We start from the raw sequence: 23,151 nt of genomic DNA, 5'->3' as shown, positions 1-23,151 counted from the left end.
TCCGCCGTGCATGCGCGTCTGCCATTCACCAGCTCCACCACTCTCTGGGTAGAGATGTTTCTTCTGAATTCCCTAGTGGGTGTATTAGTGACCATCTTATATCACTGGGCCCTGTTCAGTCTTACTCGCAATTGGAAACATCTCACCATCCATCCTAACATATTCTTCGTAATATTAAAGGTCTCCGACAAGTCACCTCCCCAGTCTTCTCTTTTCTAGAGAAAAAGGGGGGTCACCTTTGTAAATTCTGGTATATTTAACTTGCCGACCCTGTCCCCGTGGGATATCCGAGTATATTCTTACCTTGACGGAGAGTGAAAGCCCACACTCACTTTAGGGCAAGTCAACATTTGCATTTTCTCCAAACATTTCCCAAGCTGGGGATGAAGGTTTTTTAAAAAAAAAATGATTTTGTCAGATTGGGCGCCAACTGAGAAGTTGGCGCCGAGCTTCCTTCTTGATCGGCTGCAGTCCCTGAGGTGCAGGTACACCCACAGTGCTGTTAGGGAGGGAGTTCCAGGATTTTGACCCAGCCACAAGTGAAGGAACGGCCGATGTTCCAAGTCAGGACGGCGGGTGGTTTTGGGAAGGAAACTGCAGGTGGTGGTGCTCCCATTAACCTTCCAGCCTTGCCCTTCGAGACGGTAGAGGCTGTGGGTTTGGAAGGTGCTGTCGAAGGGACTTCGGGGAGTGGCTGCAGTGCATCTTGTAGATGGTACACGCGGCTGCCACTGTGCGTCGGTGGTGGAGGGAGTGAATGTTGAAGGCGGTGGATGGGGTGCCAACCAAGCGGGCTGTTTAATCCCGGATGGCGTTAAGTGGGAGTGGAGACAGGCATTGAAATGAAAATAAAAATGAAAATCGCTAATTGTCACGAGTAGGCTTCAATGAAGTTACTGTGAAAAGCCCCTAGTCGCCACATTCCGGCGCCTGTCCGGGGAGGCTGGTACGGGAATCGAACCGTGCTGCTGGCCTGCTTTAAAAGCCAGCGATTTAGCCGAGTGAGCTAAACCATTGCCAACCCTGGATGGATGCTCTGGAGGCGGAGCCATCACACAACCTACAACCTTTCAAATCTGACCACCCCCCCCCCCCCCCCCCCCCCGCCCCTTGCTCCCCACTATTGGTCAATCCTCACAACTAATTGGAAACCAAATAGACGTTTTACAGCCAATCAGACACCGTTCTAATATTGCAGAATCCAAATGAAAAGAGAAAAACACCCAATATTTTGAAAAAAGACTCCCGATAGAGATTTCTTCCCGCGCCTGTGTGTTGCTTTGTAAACCAGCTGCCCTGGAAGTTAATCTTTAATTCCTGGCGACTCCAGGGTAATCCTGGATTATTTGCGACTCTGATCCTTGTTGGAGGCAGTAATGGGAGAGATGCACATGCTGACTTCAGGTGGTGACAGAAACACAAAATCAGCATTTCCACAGGAGGATTTAACACGACGGCGATAGAACCGCCTTCTCGGCGCATGTCAGACCAGTAACATTGCTCCTTGAATATTTACACGGAAAAAAGTCCCACGTTCAATAGCTTATATGTACAGGTACGTTTCTCCCCACCCACACGCACGCACACACACACACACACGCACAGCTTGGTGACATGCAAAAAAGAAACAAGATCTGCCTGGTGACAGTTATTGGGAATTTCCATTAGACGTCCTTCATTCCCTTTGGGTTAGGTGGGACGGTGTGGGGTGGATTGCAAGCTGAATCAAGTATCCATTGGCGTGTGACGCCGCCCACTCCCGCCGTCCGGTTGCCACCTACCTGTTCAATGTCATTTCCCTTCCAGGGGTGCGGAGCGAGGGGGGTCCAAGTTACCACAGGGCGCGAGGACAAAGAGAGCCTGTAGCACCCACACCCACTTTCCCCTTCGCTTAACGTTGTTTGATTTCTTGCCTTGTCCGTGCCCGTTCACTCCTGCCTTGTTAAGCAAGAAGGATCTAATCAGCTGTGAGATGCATCGTCAGCATTCTCAGCTCAGCTCGTTTCCCCCCCCCCCCCCACCCCACCCACCTACCACCCCCCACCCCACCCCCCCCAGGAATTTGAATGGGAGAGATAAGCCTCAAAAGGCCCGCCTACATTTGTGTCTCCTTTTCAGAAAATCCCCAGAGAGGGAGTTTCAACAACAGGGGAAGAGGCAAAATCTCAGTCCTCTTTCAGTCATGTCAGAGACACATATATATATATATACATATATATTACTTTCTGTTAATAAATGGTCCACATCCATTGCGTTTTCACGGCATGAGCGATGCTTTTTCTCCTCCCCCCCCCCCCCGCTGCACTCCATTTCATCCGGGACCAACAGCGAGAATCCTCGTTAATTTTCCCTCCTTCTCTTCCGTGTCGTCTCACACGCGGACAGCAGGGGCGGAGGCTGTGAGGGGCACCGTGGAACCGCATTCGTAGTCCACATCGATCATGGCGTGAGCGCTGGTGTTGAAGCCCCCAGAGGGAGATCCCCCCACTGTCTGACGCTCCCGAAAGTTCTGAATGTAGCTCTGAGGGAAAAATAAACAAGAGAAGTGACAAGTGAAACCCCGCAAGGGATGGAGGCCACTCAGCCGGCTCCATCATTCAACACCACCCTGGCTGATGTCGGGTTCCAACGACATTTTCCCAACCTGCCCACCCCCATTTGGGCAGCACGGTAGCACAAGTGGCTAGCACTGTGGCTTCACAGCGCCAGGGTCCCAGGTTCGACTCCCTGCTGGGTCACTGTCTGTGTGGAGTCTGCACGTTCTCCCCGTGTGTGCGTGGGTTTCCTCCGGGTGCTCCGGTTTCCTCCCACAGTCCAAAGGCGTGCAGGTTAGGTGGATTGACCACGCTAAATTGCCCTTAGTGTCCAAAAAGGTTAGGAGGGGTTATTGGGTTCCAGGGATAGGGTGGAAGTGAGGGCTAAATGAGGGTCGGTGCAGACTCGATGGGCTGAATGGCCTCCTTCTGCACTGTATGTTCTATGTTCTATATCCCTTGATTCTCCGAGAGGCCAAAAATCTGACTATCCCCAGCCTTGAATAATATACTCAAGGATGGAACACCCGAGCCCTCTATGGTGGAGAATTCCAAAGATTCACCACGCTGCGAGTGAAGACATTTCTCTGCATCTCAGTCCCCAACGACCGGCCCCTCATCCTGACACTGTGCCGCCATCTTCTGGAGTTCCCGACCAGCAGAAACAACCTCTCAGAAAGAGGAGGATCCTGCATTTCTATCGCAACATTTGTGACCCCAGAATATCGCACGGCACTTGGCAGCCAACGAAGTACCTTTTGTTTTGAGGAGTAATCACTGGCGTGACAAAGGAAAGGCAGCAGAGAATTTTCGACAGTCCGCTCCACCAAGAGCCGTGTGGGAGATGGTGGGTGTGGGGACAATGTCACCGAGTGCGTAATCCAGGGGCCCAGGCAAAAGTTGTATGGACTCGGGATCAAGTCCCACCAGGGCAGCAGCTGGAATTTAAATTCAATTAATAAATCTGGGATTGAAATCCAAGGCGGGATTCAGTGATCCCGAGCCAAGGTGTTGACGCCGTCAGAAACGCATTAGTGTCACAAGTAGGCTTACGTTAACACTGCAATGAAGTTACTGTGAAAAGCCCCTAGTCGCCACATTCTGGCGCCTGTTCGGGTACACGGAGGGAGAATTCAGAATGGCCAATTCACCTAACAAGCACATCTTTCGGGGCCTGTGGGAGGAAACCGGAGCACCCGGCGGAGACCCACGCAGACACGGGGAGAATGTGCAGACTCCGCAGACAGTGACCCAGGATGGGACTCAAACCTGGGACCCTGGCGCTGTGAAGCAACAGTGCTAACCACTGTGCTACCCTGCCGCCCCCGGCCAGTTTACTGAGGCAGTGGTTGAGGAATTTTCTGCAGCATTGAGCGGAGAATTAAAATCAAATTGTTTTTTTTAGAACAGTACAGCACAGAACAGGCCCTTCGGCCCTCAATGTTGTGCCGAGCAATGATCACCTACCCAAGCCCACGTATCCACCCTATACCAGTAACCCAACAACCCCCATTAACATTATTTTTTAGGACACTAAGGGCAATTTAGCCTGGCCAATCCACCTAACCCGCACATCTTTGGACTGTGGGAGGAAACCGGAGCACCCGGAGGAAACCCACGCACACACGGGGAGGACGTGCAGACTCCACACAGACAGTGCCCCAGCCAGGAATCGAACCTGGGACCCTGTTTTCTCTTCACCTTCTTTCAATGTCTACTTAAACGGGTTCAGAAAAAAGTGTTGGAGATGGGGGCCAGAAATTGCTGGGTTGACAAACTGTCAGCACTTCTCCGATTGGGTAACGCGGAGCCTTCTTCCATTTCCAATTGGCTGTGGCAATGGTGATGCGTCTGGAGAATGGACGAATGGCGGGCGTGTGGGAGAGAGCGAGTCACGGCTGCCGGCCATGCGATGGGACCTCCAGCAATAGATTCCAAGCAGAGTTGGGAACTTGTGGCTTCCCTCTTGAGGAAGACTAACCTCATGTGGAATAATCAGCGAGTGCGTTAAACATAAAACATCAGGCAAGATGTTAATAAGCCAACGGAAGACATTTTGATCTTGAACCTGACAGCACGGAAGTGGTCCACTCGGCCCATCCTGGCTCTTTGAAGGTGTCATTCAATTGACCCCACTCTCCTACTCTTTCCCTTGCAAATCTTTCCTTGACCAGAATGTACCCAATTCACCGTTGAAAATTAACATTGAATCTGCAACTCGCAACAACTCGCTGGGATGGTTAAAAAAGAAACCTCAGCTCCCCCTCTGCTTTTTAAATTATTCCAATCTCACAAAAAGGTTCACTTCCCCATTGCTGGTTCAAATATCCTTTCATTCAGTCAGCATCTTTCGGAATCCTGGCACAATGCACAATGCCAGATTGGAAAAGTCAATCTGGACGTGTTCAACGGGACAGTGTGAAAGGAGTTTTATTTTTAATTCTTTCATGAGATCTGGCCATCACTGGGCAGCTCAACGTTTAGTACCCATCCCTAACTACCCATCTGCAGAGGGGCAGTTAAGAGTCTACCACGTTGCTGTGGGTCTGGAGTCATACGTCGGCCAGACCGGGTAAGGACGGCAGATTTCCTTCCCTGAAGTGAAGCAGACGGATTTTCTTCCGACAACCAACAACCATAGTGTCAGGTTCACTCTCAATGAAAGTAGCTTTCCATTCCAAAATTTAATAATTTAATTTAAATTCTACCAGCTGCCTAGGTGGGACTTGAACCTATTATCCCAAAGTATTAAACTGGGCCGCAAGACTAACTAACACGTGACATCACCTCTGCACCACAGACTCCTCTTTACCTAATCATATTGTACCTGTCATGGGAGTGTTTGATGGGGACAGTGTAGAGGGAGCTCTACTCTGTATCTAACCCCGTGCTGTACCTGTCCTGGGAGTGTTTGATGGGGACAGTGTAGAGGGAGCTTTACTCTGTATCTAATCCCGTGCTGTACCTGCCCTGGGAGTGTTTGATGGGGACAGTGTAGAGGGAGCTCTACTCTGTATCTAACCCCGTGCTGTACCTGCCCTGGGAGTGTTTGATGGGGACAGTGTAGAGGGAGCTTTACTCTGTATCTAACCCCGTGCTGTCCCTGTCCTGGGATTGTTTGATGGGGGCAGTGTAGAGGGAGCTTTAGTCTGTATCTAACACCGTGCTGTACCTGTCCTGGGAGTGTTTGATGGGGACAGTGTAGAGTTAGCTTTAGTCTGTATCTAACCCCGTGCTGTACCTGTCATGGGAGTGTTTGATGGGGACAGTGTAGAGGGAGCTTTACTCTGTATCTAACCCCGTGCTGTACCTGTCATGGGAGTGTTTGATGGGGACAGTGTAGAGGGAGCTTTACTCTGTATCTAACCCCGTGCTGTAGCTGTCCTGGGAGTGTTTGATGGGGACAGTGTTGAGGGAGCTTTACTCTGTATCTAACCCCATGCTGTACCTGTCCTGGGAGTGTTTGATGGGGACAGTGTAGAGGGAGCTTTACTCTGTATCTAACCCTGTGCTGTACATGTCCTGGGAGTGTTTGATGGGGACAGTGTAGAGAGAGCTTTACTCTGTATCTAACCCCGTGCTGTACCTGTCCTGGGAGTGTTTGATGGGGACAGTGTAGAGGGAGCTTTACTCTGTATCTAACCCCGTGCTGTACCTGTCCTGGGAGTATTTGATGGGGACACTGCAGAGGGAGCTTTACTCTGTATCTAACCCCGTGCTGTACCTGTCCTGGGAGTGTTTGATGGGGACAGTGTAGAGGGAGCTTTAGTCTGTATCTAACCCCGTGCTGTACCTGTCCTGGGAGTGTTTGATGGGGACAGTGTCGGGGGAGCTTTACTCTGTATCTAACCCCGTGCTGTACCTGTCATGGGAGTGTTTGATGGGGACAGTGTAGAGGGAGCTTTACTCTGTATCTAACCCCGTGCTGTACCTGTCCTGGGAGTGTTTGATGGGGACAGTGTAGAGAGAGCTTTACTCTGTATCTAACCCCGTGCTGCACCTGTCCTGGGAGTGTTTGATGGGGACAGTGTAGAGGGAGCTTTACTCTGTATCTAACCCCGTGCTGTACCTGTCCTGGGAGTGTTTGATGGGGACAGTGTAGAGGGAGCTTTACTCTGTATCTAACCCCGTGCTGCACCTGTCCTGGGAGTGTTTGGTATGGACCGTGCCACCCTGCGCCCTCTCAAATTGATGAACAGAGAATCTGCTGTAGTGTTGTCTGACGAAGAGATGCGGGAGATCAATGAAGAGGTGGAAATTCAGGCACCTGCCCCAGGGATTGGAGGCTCTGTCAATCTGGCTGTTTCTCCCATTGGGGGTGCAGAGATGTGGGAAATTTCTCAACCCTGCTCCCCGCCTTGGGGTGAAAATCAGAGCCCCAGTGGGAACCCTAGTGACAGCCAAAGGAGGGCAGCTCGGACAAGTTTAACCGTCGCAACTTTTAGCGAGTGGAATCAAACAACAGGAATTTCTATATTTAACTCAACAACACGTCCCAAGTCGCCTCACAGGGGCATCATTAAACAAAATTGGACAACAAGCCACATAGAGAGGTATCAGGTCAAGTGATCGAAAACTTGGTCAAAGAGAGCGATTTAAGGAGTGCCTGAAAAGAGGTTGAGAGGCAAAGATGTTTATTGAGGGAGCGGCAGAGCTTTGGGCCCAGGCAGCTGAAAGCTGGGCCGAGAATGGTGGAGCGATGGGAATTAGGGAAGAGGCCGGAGCTGGGGGGTCGCCGGGATCTCAGAGGGCTGTGTAACTGGACGGGATCACAGAGGTCGGGATGGCTGAGGTCATGAAGAAATGTGAAAACAGATGGGAATTTTTAAATGAAGCCGTTGCCTTGACTGGGAGCCAACCTGGGTCAGCAAACCCAATGGGCGATAAGAGGGGCTGGATTTGTTGGGCCACGTTACAAAGATCCGGAACGCAACTCACCGGAGAGAGTACGTCTCCGTCATATCGTCGCACTGGGTTGGGCTTTCTCCGGTACGCAGGCTCCTGGTACGTCTTGTGATGCTTCCTCTTCTTCTTCTTGGTCTCTTTTTGTCGTATTCGCATCAGCTGAACTCGCCTCTGTCTCCTGCTGATGATTACTGGAGGTGGTGGAAGGGTGGGGTAGGGGGTTTGGGTGGGGGTGGGGAGACAGAAACAGGTGGATCAATCAGATTTGCTTTCTTGGGGGGGGGGGGGCGCACTTAAGACAGTTGCTGAGGTCATCCCGACCCACACAGCCTGACCCACAAAAGTCGACTTAATAATAATAATCTTTATTATTGTCACAAGTAGGCTTACATTAACACTGCAATGAAGTTACACTCTACACATTCCGGCGGCTGTTCGGGTACACAGAGGGAGAATTCAGAGTGTCCAATTCACCTAACAGCCCGTCTTTCAGGACTTGTGGGAGGAAACCGGAGCACCCGGAGGAAACCCACGCAGACACGGGGAGAATGTGCAGACTCCGCACAGACAGTGACCCCAAGCCGGGAATCGAACCCGGGACCCTGGCGCTGTGAAGCAACAGTGCTAACCACTGTGCTACCGTGCTGCCCATTTCTCTCTCCCTAAGAGGACAAATAAAGGATGGCGTTGGTCCCATAGAGTTTCTGGAACTTACCAATTCTTTTGATCGGCAGCGTGTGCAACTTAAAAAAAAAAAATCTTTTCCAGGACGTGGGTTGTCTGGCAAGACCAGCATTTGTTGCCCATCCCTAATTGCCCCTGAACTGAGTGTCTCACTTGCCCATTTCAGAGGGGGCATTTAAGAGTCAACCGCATTGCTGTGGGTCTGGAGTCACATGTAGGCCAGACCGGGTAAGGACGGCAGATTTAATTCCCTAAAGAGGCATTAGTGAGCCAGCTGGTTGTCATGGCCACCATTACCGAGACTACCGAGGCTTTAGTGTCCAGGTTTTTTTCTGAAATTATTAATCAAATGTAAATTCCATCGGTTGTCTTGGCCGGGATTTGACTCCGGCCCCAGAGCATTCAACTGGGCCTTTGAATTCCTCGTCCAATGGCATCCCAACCAACTCCCCAAGATCCGTTCTGGCTTTCCTGTGCTGAGGGAGTGCTGCACTGTCGGAGATCCCACCTTTCAAGTAAGAAGTCGAAACCTACCAGGTGGTCATAAAAAAGCCCTAGTTGTAATTTCTAACAAGAGGAGGGGAGTCATCCCTGTAGTCCAAGACATCATTAATCTGTTAAACAGTGACACTAAAAAATCAGATTATCCTGCCATTGTCACGTTGCTGTTGGTGGGATCTTACTGTGTGAGTTTCCTCCATCAGAACATTAAAACACTTTGAAAGTTACATAATTGGCTGTCAATATCCTTGTGATGATCTGGGTTGTGAAGGATTCTATTGAAATGCATGTCTTCCATACTGCGAGTGTGCACATTGGAATTTAAAACAGTGAAACTTGTCAGGATGTGTGACAACAATAATTAAAAATCTGTAGATAAAAATGCACAGCTGTATTGGTTAATAATGTCCACGCATTATAGATATTTTATCATTGTTTCCCTAATTTAATATCTCAGGGAGAGTTTTTTTCTGTAAGGAGCAGATGAACAGAAGAAACAGGAGCAGGAGTTGGCCATTTGGCCCCTCGAGCCTGCTACGCCTTTCAATAAAATCATGGCCGATCCGTGAAAACTGAAGAGAATTCTTCTGTTTTATTGTCCAATGTCAGTTATGGTGCAGGAATCATGTTACTGCGATGTCCGAAGGGGGAAAATGCTGATCCAAGGCTGAAAAACATCAGGAAATTTCAAACCAGTGGTATTTCCAGCAGGTCCTGTGTAATGAGGCAGGAATAATTCATGATCTCATAGATAAGAATCCTCTTGGAAGGAGTGATCACAGTATGGTTGAATTTAAAATACAGATGGAGGGTGAGACGGTAAAATCCAATACCAGTGTCTTGTGCTTAAACAAAGGGGACTACAATGGGATGAAGGAGGAGCTGGCTAAGGTGGACTGGGAGCAAAGACTTTATGGTGGGATAATTGAGGAACAGTGGAGGATTTCAAAGCAATTTTTCACAGTGCTCAGCAAAAGTATATATCAGTGAAAAGGAAGAATTGTAGGAAAAGGGAATATCAGCCATGGCTATCTGAGGAAATAAAGGAGGGTATCAAATTGAAAGAAAATGCACACAAAGTGAGAAAGATTAGTGGGAAACTAGAGGGTCAAAATCTTTAAAGATCAACAGAAAGCCACTAATCGTGCAGATAGATGTAGATGAATAGGATATAATTGGGATTACGGAGACATGGCTGCAGGGTGAACAGGGATGGGAACTGAATGCCCCAGGGTTCTCAGTATTTAGGAAGGACAAGCATAAAAGAAAAGGTGATGGTGTGGCACTGCTGGTTAAAGAGGAAATTAACACAATAGTGAGAAAGGATATTAGCTCTGATAATGTGGAATCTGTATGGGTAGAGTTGAGAAATACCCCAAGGGACAAAAACATTAGTGGATGTCATATATAGACCCCCAAACAGCAGTGGTGATGTTGGGAATGGCATTAAACAAGAAATTAGTGATGCATGAAATAAGGGAATATCGGTGATCATGGGTGATTTTAATCTTCAAATAGATTGGGCAAATCAAATTAGCCACAATGCCGTAGAGGAGGAATTCCTGGAGTGTGTACGGGATGGTTTTCTTGACCAATATGTGGAGGAACCAACTAGAGAGCAGGCCAACTTAGACTGGGTACTGTGTAATGAGAAGGGAATCATTGCCAATCTGACTGTACGAGACCCCTTGGGGATGAGCGACCATAATATGCTAGAATTTTTTATCTAGATGGAGAGCGAAGTAGTTGATTTGGAGACTAGGGTGCTGAATCTTGGGTCTGAGAATTGGGAGCAGTTTAGAATTCAGCAAAGAAGGACGAAGGCATTGATTAAGAAGGGGGAAATACAGGAAAGACTGACACTAAGGGCGCGATTCTCCCAGACAGGGAGAAATCGTAAGGCTGGCGTCAAATTGGGGCGGGTTTGACGCCAGCCCCCCCCTCCCCGACCGGGAACCAATTCTGGTCCCCGGTCGGGGCTAGCATGCCGCCGCCGTAAACTCCGGCATCGCGGGCATAACGAATTTCGTTAAGCCCACTTGCCAGAGTTTGCGCCGGCTGACGCATCATATGACGTCAGCCGCGCATGCGCGGATTGGAAGACTCCAACCCGCGCATGCGCGGATGACGCCATCGCATTTGCGCGAAACCCGCGCATGCGCGGGCCGGGATGCCCTTCAGCCGCCCCGCGAAGTGATACAGCGGGGCGGCGGAAGGACAAAGAGTGCGCGGGAATCGGACCCGCTGCCCGCGATCGGTGGGCACCGATCGCGGGCCCATGGCACCCTTGGCACGGCCGTGGTACTGCCGTGCCAATCGGTGCCATGGTTTTAAAAATCGCACTTTACGGCCGTTTTTACGAACGGCCAGACCAGGTGTGTTTGCCGTTCGTAAAAACAGCTGTAAAGGGCTGGGAACTCGGCCCATCGGCCAGCTGAGAATCGCTGCTGGCCGTAAAAAAACGGCGGCAGCGATTCGTATGGGGAGTCGGGCGTGGGGGGGGGGAGAATAGCGGGAGGGCGTCGGACTAGCGTGGCCGTAAAATTTTACGACACCCGCTATTCTCCGCACCGTCGTGAGTGCGGAGAATTGCGCCCTAAGAGTTTCCAAATATATGTGAAGATAAAGAGATTGGTAAAGACAAACGTTGCCCCCCTACAGACAGAAACAGGGGAATGCATAATAAGGGACAAAGAAATGGCTGAGCAATTAAATACATACTTTGGTTCTGTCTTCACAAAAAAGGACACAAATCAGATCCCAGAATTGAAAGTTTAGTGAGAGGGAAGAACTGAGGGAGATCAATATTAGTAGAGAAAGTTGCCACTCAAGTGGATAGAGCTGTGAAGAAGGCCTATGGTGTGCTAGCGTTCATTAGCAGAGGGATTGAATTTAAGAGCCGTGAGGTGATGCTGCAGCTGTACAAAACCTTGGTAAGGCCACATTTGGAGAACTGTGTGCAGTTCTGGTCGCCTCATTTTAGGAAGGATGTGGAAGCTTTGGAAAAGGTACAAAGGAGATTTACCAGGATGTTGCCTGGAATGGAGAGTAGGTCTTATGAGGAAAGGTTGAGGGTGCTGGGCCTTTTCTCATTGGAACGGAGAAGGATGAGGGGCGACTTGATAGAGGTTTATAAGATGATCAGGGGAATAGATAGACAGTCAGAGACTTTTTCCCAGGGTGGAACAAACCATTAAAAGGGGACATAAATTTAAGGTGAATGGTGGAAGATATAGGGGGGATGTCAGAGGTAGGTTCTTTACCCAGAGAGTAGTGGAGGCATGGAATGCACTGCCCGTGGAAGTAGTTGAGTCGGAAACATTAGGGATCTTCAAGCGGCTATTGGATAGGTACATGGTTTACGGTAGAATAATGGAGTGTAGATTAATTTGTTCTTAAGGGCAGCAAGGTAGCATTGTGGATAGCACAATTGCTTCACAGCTCCAGGGTCCCAGGTTCGATTCCGGCTTGGGTCACTGTCTGTGCGGAGTCTGCACATCCTCCCCGTGTCTGCGTGGGTTTCCTCCGGGTGCACCGGTTTCCTCCCACAGTCCAAAGATGTGCGGGTTAGGTGGATTGGCCATGATAAATTGCCCTTAGTGTCCAAAATTGCGCTTAGTGTTGGGTGGGGTTACTGGGTTATGGGGTAGGGTGCAGTTGTTGACCTTGGGTAGGGTGCTCTTTCCAAGAGCCGGTGCAGACTCGATGGGCCGAACGGCCTCCTTGTGCGCTGTAAATTCTATGATAATCTATGATTAATCTAGGACAAAGGTTCGGCACAACATCGTGGGCTGAAGGGCCTGTTCTGTGCTGTATTTTTCTATGTTCTAACATTTAGAAAGCAGTGGCAAGATCAGTCAGACTCAGCATGTATTTATGAAGGTGAAATTATGCTTGACCAATTTGTTGGAATTCTTTGAAGATGTAACTAGTACAGTTGACAAGGGGGAGCTAGTCGATGTGGTATATTTGGACTTTCAGAAAGGATGCACTGGCACTGGAGGGTGTGCAGAGGAGATTCACTAGGTTGATCCCGGAGTTGAGAGGATTGGTTTATGAGGAGAGGTTGAGTAGACTGGGACTGTACTCGTTGGAATTTAGAAGGATGAGGGGGGATCTTATACAAAAATTAAAAATTATGGAGGGAATAGATAGGATAGAAGCGGGCAGGTTGCTTCCACTGGTGGGTGAAAGCAGAACTAGGGGACATGGCCTCAAAATAAGGGGAAGTAGATTTAGGACTGAGTTTAGGAGGAACTTCTTCACCCAAAGGGTTGTGAATCTATGGAATTCCCTGCCCAGTGAAGCAGTTGAGGCTCCTTCATTAAATGTTTTTAAGATAAAGATAGATAGTTTTTTGAAGAATAAAGGGATTAAGGGTGAGCGGGCGGGTAAGTGGAGCGGAGTCCACAAAAAGATCGGCCGGGAGAATCGGAAACTGATTTGCGTCTTTTGGGGCTCTCCCGCAATTCTCCTGACATAGCGGGATTTGTGCCGGGCACAACGCTGCCGGAGAACTTCCATTGGAAGCGGGACATCAAAGGATCACTAGATTCGTCACTGGGGTGAGGGGTCTGCCCTGTGATGAGAGGCTGAGCAAATTCTAAATCTCTGGAGAGCGACGAATGAGGGCGACTCATTGAAACCCAGTAAATTCCGAGTGGCTGGATTGTTCCCGCTGATCGGGCAATCTAAAACACGGGGGTCACAGTCTCGGGATAAAGCGACCAATCATTTCGGACTGAGATGAGGAGAAATTTCTTCACTCAATAAGATTTGGGATCGATTGTGTTCCATGTGGCACCGGTGCTAGCCCCTCAATGGTCACTGAATTGGTCTGGGTGGGGCATCAGTTTTGCTGTTGTGGAAGTCCACGGATCCTCCACCAGCGTCAACACTTAGACTCAGGAACACAGAATCTCGCCCCGTGAATCTTTGGAATTCTCTACCCCTAGGGCGACGGTTGCTCCATTATTGAATATATTTATAGCTGGGCATAGACAGATTTTTGATCACACGGGGAATTAAGGGATTATGGGGAGTGGGCGGGGAAGTGGAGTTAAACCCAAAGATCAGCCAGGAACGTATGGATGGCGTAGCCAGCTCGATGGGCTGCTCGTATCTCTTACGTTCCTAACTTTCAAGCAGCTCAACGTCAGGACAAAGCAGCCCGTTTGATTGACATTCCATCCACTCTCTCCACCACCGACAAACAGTGGCAGCCGTGTGTACCATCTACAAGATGCACTGCAGGAGCTCGCCAAGGCTCCTTCAACAGGACATATGTTCCCATTCCTTAGATTTTTATTACATTGTACAGTCTAGTTCCTTGGTCATTTTCAGGGAATTTTAATCAAGTTACTGACAGACTCAACAGTGTCATGTGAGGGTACCTTTAAGAAATGGGTGGTTATCAGTGATGTCAGAGTGTGGGTGGAGCTGGGCTTTCTGTCTGCTTTTACTTTCGCTCGGGCTGTCTGCTACAAGGGTGTGTTTAGTTTTGTTTTAGATTTGGAGAAGCTGTAGCCACAGAAAGGTGTGTAGGAATCTCTGCAAGCTAAAGAATGTTCATTTGGCGATTTCAAAGTGGTAACTGTTCTCAGTAGAGAAGTTAAATCTGATGTATTTCTGTAAAAAGGGTTCTTTTTGTCTTATGGATGTTTCTCGGAAAGATTAAGAGTTACTTAGAGAGTACTATATTCTCTGGGGGATTTATTGGTGTTGATAGTTGTTAAGATGTTTACTGGGGGTCTATAAAGTGTTAACTGGTTTCATAAATAAACATTGTTTTAATTTAAAAGTACTGTGGATCTCTGGTGTATCACACCTGCAGAGTGGACCCGTGTGCTCCCTATAACCACAATCTATTAAACGTTGTGGGTCAGGTGAACTCCATGATACACTTTGGGGTTCTCTAAACCCTGGCCCATAACAACAGCATTATTAAAAATGCTTATTTTTGCTGATTAAACCCTTTTAGTATTGCATGAATAAGGTTACTGCATCTCAATACATCAAGGGATGCTTGGAAAAACTCCCCACCCTGCATCGACCATCACAATTTCTTTGAGGTCTAGCTCAGCCAATTTCTCTAGGCCCGTTACCCCCGGTTACGAGACCTACCTTCCGTGTGTGAGTAGCCTTCCGCTGTGACTTTGAACTGCACCAGGATGCCAAGGGCAGTCAGCACGGGCCAGACCCCTAAGATGACCCAGCTGTACCAGCACACGGGTTGCACGGGAGACACCTTGATCCTCTCGTAGACGTACTGCACGAGCAGGAAGAGCTCGATGAAGTAATCCACCGTCATGGTGATGACGGCGCTCCCGAAGACGGCGGTGGACAGCACGGTGAAGGAGCGCTGCCACTGCAGGGTCAGCACTGCGAAGAGCATCCCAGCGCCCAGCAGCAGGCCGATGGGGACCCAAACGGTGCGGGGGTGGTAGAACTGCTCCAGCACCACCAGGGTGGCCACGGCGGCCAGCAGGCCGAGCAGCAGACCCACCATGAAGAGGCCGACGCTACGCACCAGCATGGTGACCAGGCCACAGAGGATACCAATACCCAGTCCGATTCCCACGCTGGCCTCCATGCTTAGCTGTGTGTCCAGGACCCTCTCCTTGTAGCACAACATGAAGATGACGATGGATCCAAACATCAGGCCTGTCAGGAACATGATGGCTTTGAAGCAGCGATAGCCTGGAACATGAGCAGAGACAATAACAATCAAATAAATCTTCCTGTGTTAAAGCGGCAGCGGGCGAATTCAAATGTTTCTATTTGCAGAGTGGGGGCAGGGAAAACGGGATGGGAGCCACCGACCCCAAGGCCGCTTCCTCTGCTGTATGTTTAGGGACAAAGTGAAGGGGCAGATCCCGCCATATCACCCTGGTGGGGTGGGCTCAATCCAGCCACTTAGTCTTAAGGGTGCCCTGGAACAGAAATATTAAAAATAGAAAGCCCCCCCCCCAGAACACCCACGCCTCCCGCATGGAACACCCGCCCACACCACAGCCACACCACCCCCCTCCAACCTCAGAACAAACCCGGCACTGTCCCCTGGGCATGACCCTCTACCTCCTGGGGGATGTACCCACCTGTGTGCCTCGTGGGGGACCTGCTGTGATTCATGTCGGTGGGACCTCAGCGACTGCACCTCACAAAAGGGCCCCATTGGCTGCCAGGAACTTCGGGGCGTTCATGAAAGGCGCTATAGAAATGCACGTCTTTCTTTCTGACTGAGGGGATTCCATGGGCACAATCTACTGGCCACGTTGCATTTTTGCTCAAGCGCAACCAGGCTGGTAGATTCCGGGTGAAGCCTCCCGTGGGCTTCCGGGCAGTTTTTACGCCTCCATCTGGAACGTGGGCACCCTGGCACTGCCCAGCTGGCACCATGGCACTCCTCAGTGGGCACCGTGGCGCTGCCCAGCGGGCACCATGGCACTGCCCAGCTGGCACCGTGGCACTGCCCAATGAGCACCCTGGCACTGCCCAATGAGCACCCTGGCACTGCCCAATGAGCACCCTGGCACTGCCCAGCAGACACTTGGTACTGCTCAGTAGGTACCTTCGCACTGCCCAGCGGACACCTTAGCATTGCCCAGCTGGCAGGAGCATAGACAGGGTCCCAGTGCAAGGGTGCCCAGGTGCCAGTGTAGCACTGCAAATAGTCAGGGCCTGAGGGAGGCCATGCTATGAAAGGAGGTTGGGAGGATGGGGATGATGGGCAGGTAAGTAGGGGCCTCTGGGAGGCTGGAGGGGGGTGACGGGTGGAGATCCTGGATGGGGGGGGCCTGTAAATGAGATCGGGGGGGGGGTGGGCCTGCCGAGGGAAGCCCCCAGGGACCCCAGAGCAGGGCGTCCTCGCTTGGTGGGTGTGGGGTAGTGCCCATGTGGGGGGGGGGGGGGGGGGGGGGGGGGGGGGGGAGTGACATTGCCTATGGGTGGGGGGGGGTGAGGGGGACCCACAAGCTCACTTCGAGATTATGGCACCCTTTCAAAATGGCGGCCCGATCTCGGCGTTCAGCTCCCCAGTGACGAAAAAAATTCTAAGGCCGTTCACGCTGGTGGGAAAGCCCGTTGACAATGGCGGGACGGTAGATCTCACTGGCAGGCTGCCGTCACCCCATAAAAACGCACGGCTGGCTGGTGGGAAAATCCCGCCCTAAGCGTGGGCTAAATCAATGAGAAACTCCCCAGGGCACAAAAAAGGGACTAAGTGTCGTTGAACAGCGGTGAGCAACCCACTGGTCCAGCCGACCGGCAAGTCCCTGAAAAACCGACCACAAATGAACTTAGAAATGTTTCCGTTAAATTCCGCCCATGGCATGAATTGTCCCTCGATTCTTGGTGATGGCTTGACTGTGGTTGTGGGCGTTCTACCCACTGTGATCATGCAGGAGAACAGCTTTAGCTTTAGCGATGGCAACCCAGCCAGCAACCGCCGCTCGGCACCAACATAGAAATGAAATGAAAATCGCTTATTGTCACGAGTAGGCTTCAAATGAAGTTACTGTGAAAAGCCCCTAGTCGCCACATTCCGGCGCCTGTTCGGGGAGGCTGGTACGGGAATCGAACCGTGCTGCTGGCCTGCCTTGGTCTGCTTTCAAAGCCAGTGATTTAGCCCAGTGTGCTAAACCAGCCCCCAACATGGCGACCAGGCTACAGAGGACGCTGATATCCAGCCACCACCACTAATTCTCAAGCACAATTAGGGATTGGTAGCACTCACTTCCCACCACTGATTAAATAAGTAACCCCCCCCCCCCCCCCCCGACCATCCAGTGGTCACTCTGCTCATTTCAGGGGATCAATGAAAACAACAAATTTAATAATACTCAAATAATCACCCCCTCCCCACGCCCCACCCCACCCCCTACCTGACACTTACCAAAGAAACAGTAAATGATCCCAAAGAGGCAACACATGGCGCAGACCACAGAGGGAACAATGTCATACTTCCGATCGATCTCCTGACCACAGGTGTGGATTTCACCCTGACCCGTGCCGTGAGTCAAGAGTTTAAAGTGCAAAGTTCGAAGTGTCGAGGTCATGGCTTTGCGAGTCTATAGCAGCAGCCAGTCAGAGCAAGAGGTCAAAGGGTAGCTTCCATTCAAGGTCAGAGATGCTGAAAAAAAAAACCAAACAGAAGATGTCACACAGGGAAAGGAATATTGAAATGGGTATCCGGGGAGGTGGTGGTGTATGGCCATCTCATTTTAAAAAAAAATTCACTTACGAATTGTGGGCATCATTGACTCGGCCCAACCCTAATTCTCCCTTCAGAAAGTGGTGCTGAGCTGCCCTCTTGAACCGCTGGAGTCCTTGAGGTGTAGGTACACCCACTGTGCTGACAGGGAGGGAGTTCCAGGACTTTGACATGGAAGGAATGGCGATATATGGCAGCACGGTAGCATTGTGGATAGCACAATGGCTTCACAGCTCCAGGGTCCCAGGTTCGATTCCCCGCGAGGTCACTGTCTGTGCGGAATCTGCACATCCTCCCCGTGTGTGCGTGGGTTTCCTCCAGGTGCTCCGGTTTCCTCCCACAGTCCAAAGATGTGCAGGTTAGGTGGATTGGCCATGATAAATTGCCCTTAGTGTCCAAAATTGCCCTTAGTGTTGGGTGGGGTTACTGGGTTATTGGGATAGGGTGGAGGTGTTGACCTTGGGTAGGGTGCTCTTTCCAAGAGCCGGTGCAGACTCGATGGGCCGAATGGCCTCCTTCTGCACTGTAAATTCTATGATCTACTCAAAGTCAGGATGGTGAGTGACTTGTCACTTGGAGGGGTTCCCAGGTATCTGCTGCTCTTGTCGTTCAAGGTGGTAGTGGTCATGGGTTTGGAAGGTGCTGTCTGAGGAGCCTTGGTGAGTTACTGCAGTGCATCTTGTAGACGGTACACACGGCTGCCACTGTTAATCGGTGGTGGAGGGAATGGATGTTTGTGGATGGGGTGCCAATCAAGCGGGGCTGCTTTGTCCTGGATGGTGTCGACGTCCTTGAGTGTTGTTCGAGCTGCACTCATCCAGGCAAGTTAGAATATTCCATCACACTGTGACTTGTGTCTTGTAGATGGTGGACAGGACGTAGGGAGTCAGGAGATGGGTTCGCAGTAGGATTCCTAGCCTTGGACCTACTCTGCTGGCCAGAGTGTTAATATGGCTCGTCCAGTTCATTTTCTGATCAATGGTAACCCTTAGGATGTTAATAGTGGGGGATTCAGCAATGCTAATGCCATTGAACGTCATTGAATTTAGTAATCCAGAGGTCCAGGCTAATGCTCTGGGGACTCAGGTTCTAATCCCACTACGGCAGCTGGTAGAATTTTAAATTCAATTAATAAATCTCAAATTCGCAGCCACTATCATTGATTGTTGTAAAACCCATCTGCTTCACTAATGTCCATTAGGGAGGGAAATCTGCCGGCCTACATGTGACTCCAGACCCACAGCAATGTGGTTTACTCTTAACGGCCCCTCTGAAATGGCCGAGTGAGACACTCTATTCACAGAATCATAGAATTTACAGTGCAGAAGGAGGCCATTCGGCCCATCGAGTCTGCAACGGCTCTTGGAAAGAGCATCCTAGCCAAGCCCACGCCTCCACCCTATCCCCATATCCCAGTAACCCCACCCAACACTAAGGGCAATTTTGGACACTATGGGTCAATTTATCACGGCCAATCCACCTAACCTGCACATCTTTGGATTGTGGGAGGAAACCGGAGCACCCGGAGGAAACCCACGCACACACGGGGAGGACGTGCAGACTCCGCACAGACAGTGACCCAAGCCGGGAATCAAATCTTGGGCCCTGGAGCTGTGAAGCTATTGTGCTAACCACTATGCTACCGCGCTGCCCAAGGGCAATTAGGGATGGGCAACAAATGCTGGCCCAGCCAGCGACCCCCAAATCCCAGGAAAGATGGAAGAAAAAGCACAGAGAGACAGAGCAACATGCTGGACATCTTTTGGCCTAGCTTAGTGGTAAAAACTGGGTGGTATGGACAAGTTGGGCCGAACGGCCTGTTTTCATGCTGTAAACCTCTGTGAGTCTATGACTCTATAATCTCTTTAAACCCTTGTGGTGAATGTATTCACCATAATGCATGCATGACACCATAACCTGTGACCTATGACCTGGAAGTGGTGATATGAACTGCTTCCAGGTACTGTACTGTAACCCTGGTATGGCTCCGCCTCTGGCTCCGCCCACACCGGGGCCATATATATGCCGGCCTCTTGTGGGCAGCATTCATCTGTACTACTGACTCTGGCTAGGCAAGTTCATGACTAACAAAGCCTACTGTTCACTCGCTCTCTCTGCCTCACTGTGAATTGAAGGTATATCATCCCTACAATCCTTTAGCATCTCGGCACTTCTCCAATTCTGACCTCTTGAGCATTGCCCAATTTTAGACATTCCATCATTGTCGGCCATGCCTTCTGCTGCCGGGGCCCCAAGCTCTGGAATTCCCATCCTAACCCTCTCCACTTCTCTCCTCTTTTGCGACACTCCTTAATATCTTCCCCATTTACTGAGCTTTTGGTCACTGGCCGAATCGTGCCTAACGTGGTTTGATCTCAAATTCTGTTTGATAAAATTCCTGTGACGCACCCTGAGGTGATCTAGTTTGTTAATTGTACAAGTACAACTTGCCGTTGCGTTTTCACCAATGGGCGAAATGAATGATGTGCCACAAGGGGACGGACGATACTGAGTCCGGCTCTGTCCTGTCCTGGCCTCTTGTGGACACCCCGACTTGCTCTCATAGAATCATAGGATTTACTGTGCAGAAGGAGGCCATTCGGCCCATCGAGTCTGCACTGGTTCTTGCAAAGAGCACCCCACTTAAGCCCACACCTCCACCCTATCCCTGTAACCCAGCAAAACCATCTAACCCAAGGGCAATTTATCATGGCCAATCTACCTAACCCGCACATCTTTGGACTGTGAGAGGAAACCGGAGCACCCGGAGGAAACCCATGCAGACACGGGGGAGAACGTGCAGACTCCGCACAGACAGTGACCCAAGCCGGGAATCGAACCTGGGACCCTGGCGCTGTGAAGCCATAGTACTAGCCACTATGCTACCGTGCTTCTGCCATTAATGGCTGTGCCTTCAGCTGCCTGGGTCCTGAGCTCCATAATTCCCTCCCTAAACCACTCCACCTCCCTATCGCTCTCTCATCCTTTACCACGTTCCTTAAAACCGACCTCTTTGCCAGACCCACGGGTCACCTGTCCTTACATGGGTCATTGTCAAACACAGTTTCCCTATTAAAGGCACTGTAGAGATCAGAAACAAAATGGTGAGGTGTTTAGCTGGGTTTGGAGAAACTGTTCCCAATGGCACGAGGGTGGGTAACCAGAGGGACACAGATTTATGGAAAATGGCAAAAGTACAAGAGGCCAAATAGTTTTTCCACATCGTGTTGTTGTGATCTGGACACAGGTCCAGTACGAAATCTCAAACGGAAATTGGATAAACACTAGAGAGGAATGTTCTGCTGGGACACGGGGATGGGGAAGGAGAGCGGGACTAGCTGGATTGCTCTGCTGGAGATCTGGCAACAGGCAAAATGGACCGAATGGCCTCTTTCTGTGCTGCGTTCCGCCAAAGACTTTGGTTTGAAATGAGGTGCTTCCCCTCTCATGGATAGCCAGGATAGGAGCAGGGGAAGGTGACTGGCAGCTGGGGCACTCACCCGCTCGAGGCTTCAGCTGCTTTGCAACCTTCCCCGTATTACTGAGTGGACGAAGCAGGCGCTGAACATTCTACTGGCAGGGTGCACGCTGAGCTGTGTCCACGCGAAGCCCTGCCCCCTGTACTCTCAGCTGCCTCATTTGAAAACCAGCGGAACGGACGGTCCCAGCACTTGGTCGTTGACTTGCGAAGGTCAAAGCCCGTTGACCTGTCCCAGACGGGTTCACAACGCCGCACCTGGAAAACAAAGCCACGTCTTTAGTTGACTTCAGAAACCTGCACGTGGGACTTCTTTAAACTCTGCGCAGTCACGTTGAAGGTGGTGAGTGGGGACGGGTGGAGTGGGGTGGGGGTGGTGAGGGGGATGAGTGGGGAGGTGGGGGTGGTGAGGGGGATGAGTGGGGTGGGGTAGGGAGGTGAGGGGGATGAGTGGGGTGGGGTGGGGAAGTGGGGAGGTGAGGGGGATGAGTGGGGTGGGGTGGGGAGGTGGGGAGGTGAGGGGGATGAGTGGGGTGGGGTGGGGAGGGGGGGAGGTGAGGGGGTGAGTGGGTGGGGTGGGGAAGTGGGGGTGGGGAGGGGGATGAGTGGGGTGGGGTGGGGAGGTGGGGGTGGTGAGGGGGATGAGTGGGGTGGAGTGGGGAGGTGGGGGTGGTGAGGGGGATGAGTGGGGTGGGGTGGGGAGGTAGGGGTGGGGAGGGGGATGAGTGGGGTGGAGTGGGGAGGTGGGGGTGGTGAGGGGGATGAGTGGGGTGGAGTGGGGAGGTGGGGGTGGTGAGGGGGATGAGTGGGGTGGGGTGGGGAGGTGGGGGTGGGGAGGGGATGAGTGGGGTGGGGTGGGAGGTGAGGGGATGAGTGGGGTGGGGTGGGGTGGGGAGGTGAGAGGGATGAGTGGGGTGGAGTGGGGAGGTGAGGCGATGAGTGGGGTGGGGAGGTGGGGGTAGTGAGGGCGATGAGTGGGGTGGGGAGGTGGGGGTGATGAGGGGGATGAGTGGGGTAGAGTGGGGAGGTGGGGGTGGTGAGGGGGATGAGTGGGGCGGGGTGGGGAGGTGAGGGCGATGAGTGGGGTGGAGTGGGGAGGTGGGGGTGGTGAGGGGGATGAGTGGGGTAGGGTGGGGAGGTGAGGGCGATGAGTGGGGTGGGGTGGGGAGGTGGGGGTGGTGAGGGGGATGAGTGGGGTAGGGTGGGGAGGTGGGGGGTGGGGAGGGCGATGAGTGGGGTGGGGTGGGGAGGTGGGGGGTGGTCAGAGGTCAGGTGGTAATTGCACCCATGTGTCATAGAACATAGAACAGAGAACAGTACAGCACAGAACAGGCCCTTCGGCCCTCGATGTTGTGCCGAGCAATGATCACTCTACTCAAACCCACGTATCTACCCTATACCCATAACCCAACAACCCCCCCCTTAACCTTACTTTTTAGGACACTACGGGCAATTTAGCATAGCCAATCCACCTAACCCACACATCTTTGGACTGTGGGAGGAAACCGGAGCACCCGGAGGAAACCCACGCACACACAGGGAGGACGTGCAGACTCCACACAGACAGTGACCCAAGCCGGGAATCGAACCTGGGATCCTGGAGCTGTGAAGCATTTATGCTAACCACCATGCTACCGTGCTGCCCTCATGTTCTCAGCCAGAAGATTTGACTCCCATCACCAGCTTTGAGCATTCTCACATAACCTGCCTGATGCTTGTTACACTGCGGGGAGCTTTACTCTGTATCTAACCCCGTGCTGTACCTGGCCTGGGAGTGTTTGATGGGGACAGTGTAGAGGGAGCTTTACTCTGTATCTAACCCCGTGCTGTACCTGTCC

At 51.4% G+C, this 23,151-nt stretch overlaps 1 protein-coding gene across 4 annotated transcripts in view; it reads right to left on the bottom strand.

Moving 5' to 3' along the window:
- Positions 1-2,054: 2,054 nt before the first annotated feature.
- tmem198b (transmembrane protein 198b) overlaps positions 2,055-23,151 on the bottom strand; it is a 147,535-nt gene continuing 126,438 nt past the window's right edge. For all 4 annotated transcript variants that reach the window (XM_038790149.1, XM_038790150.1, XM_038790152.1 and 1 more), the window contains 5 exons: positions 21,336-21,571; positions 17,518-17,754; positions 14,748-15,323; positions 7,473-7,630; positions 2,055-2,521 (listed from right to left, as the gene is read on the bottom strand). In XM_038790149.1, coding sequence (XP_038646077.1) covers positions 2,372-2,521; positions 7,473-7,630; positions 14,748-15,323; positions 17,518-17,680 — 1,047 coding nt within the window. In that variant the 5' untranslated portion in view covers positions 17,681-17,754; positions 21,336-21,571 and the 3' untranslated portion in view covers positions 2,055-2,371. The remainder of the gene's footprint in view (positions 2,522-7,472; positions 7,631-14,747; positions 15,324-17,517; positions 17,755-21,335; positions 21,572-23,151) is intronic.

Source organism: Scyliorhinus canicula, chromosome 2 (genome assembly GCF_902713615.1).
Source record: "Scyliorhinus canicula chromosome 2, sScyCan1.1, whole genome shotgun sequence".
In the NCBI taxonomy this organism is placed as follows: Eukaryota; Metazoa; Chordata; class Chondrichthyes; order Carcharhiniformes; family Scyliorhinidae; genus Scyliorhinus; species Scyliorhinus canicula.
This window is presented reverse-complemented; position numbering and strand designations above follow the sequence as displayed.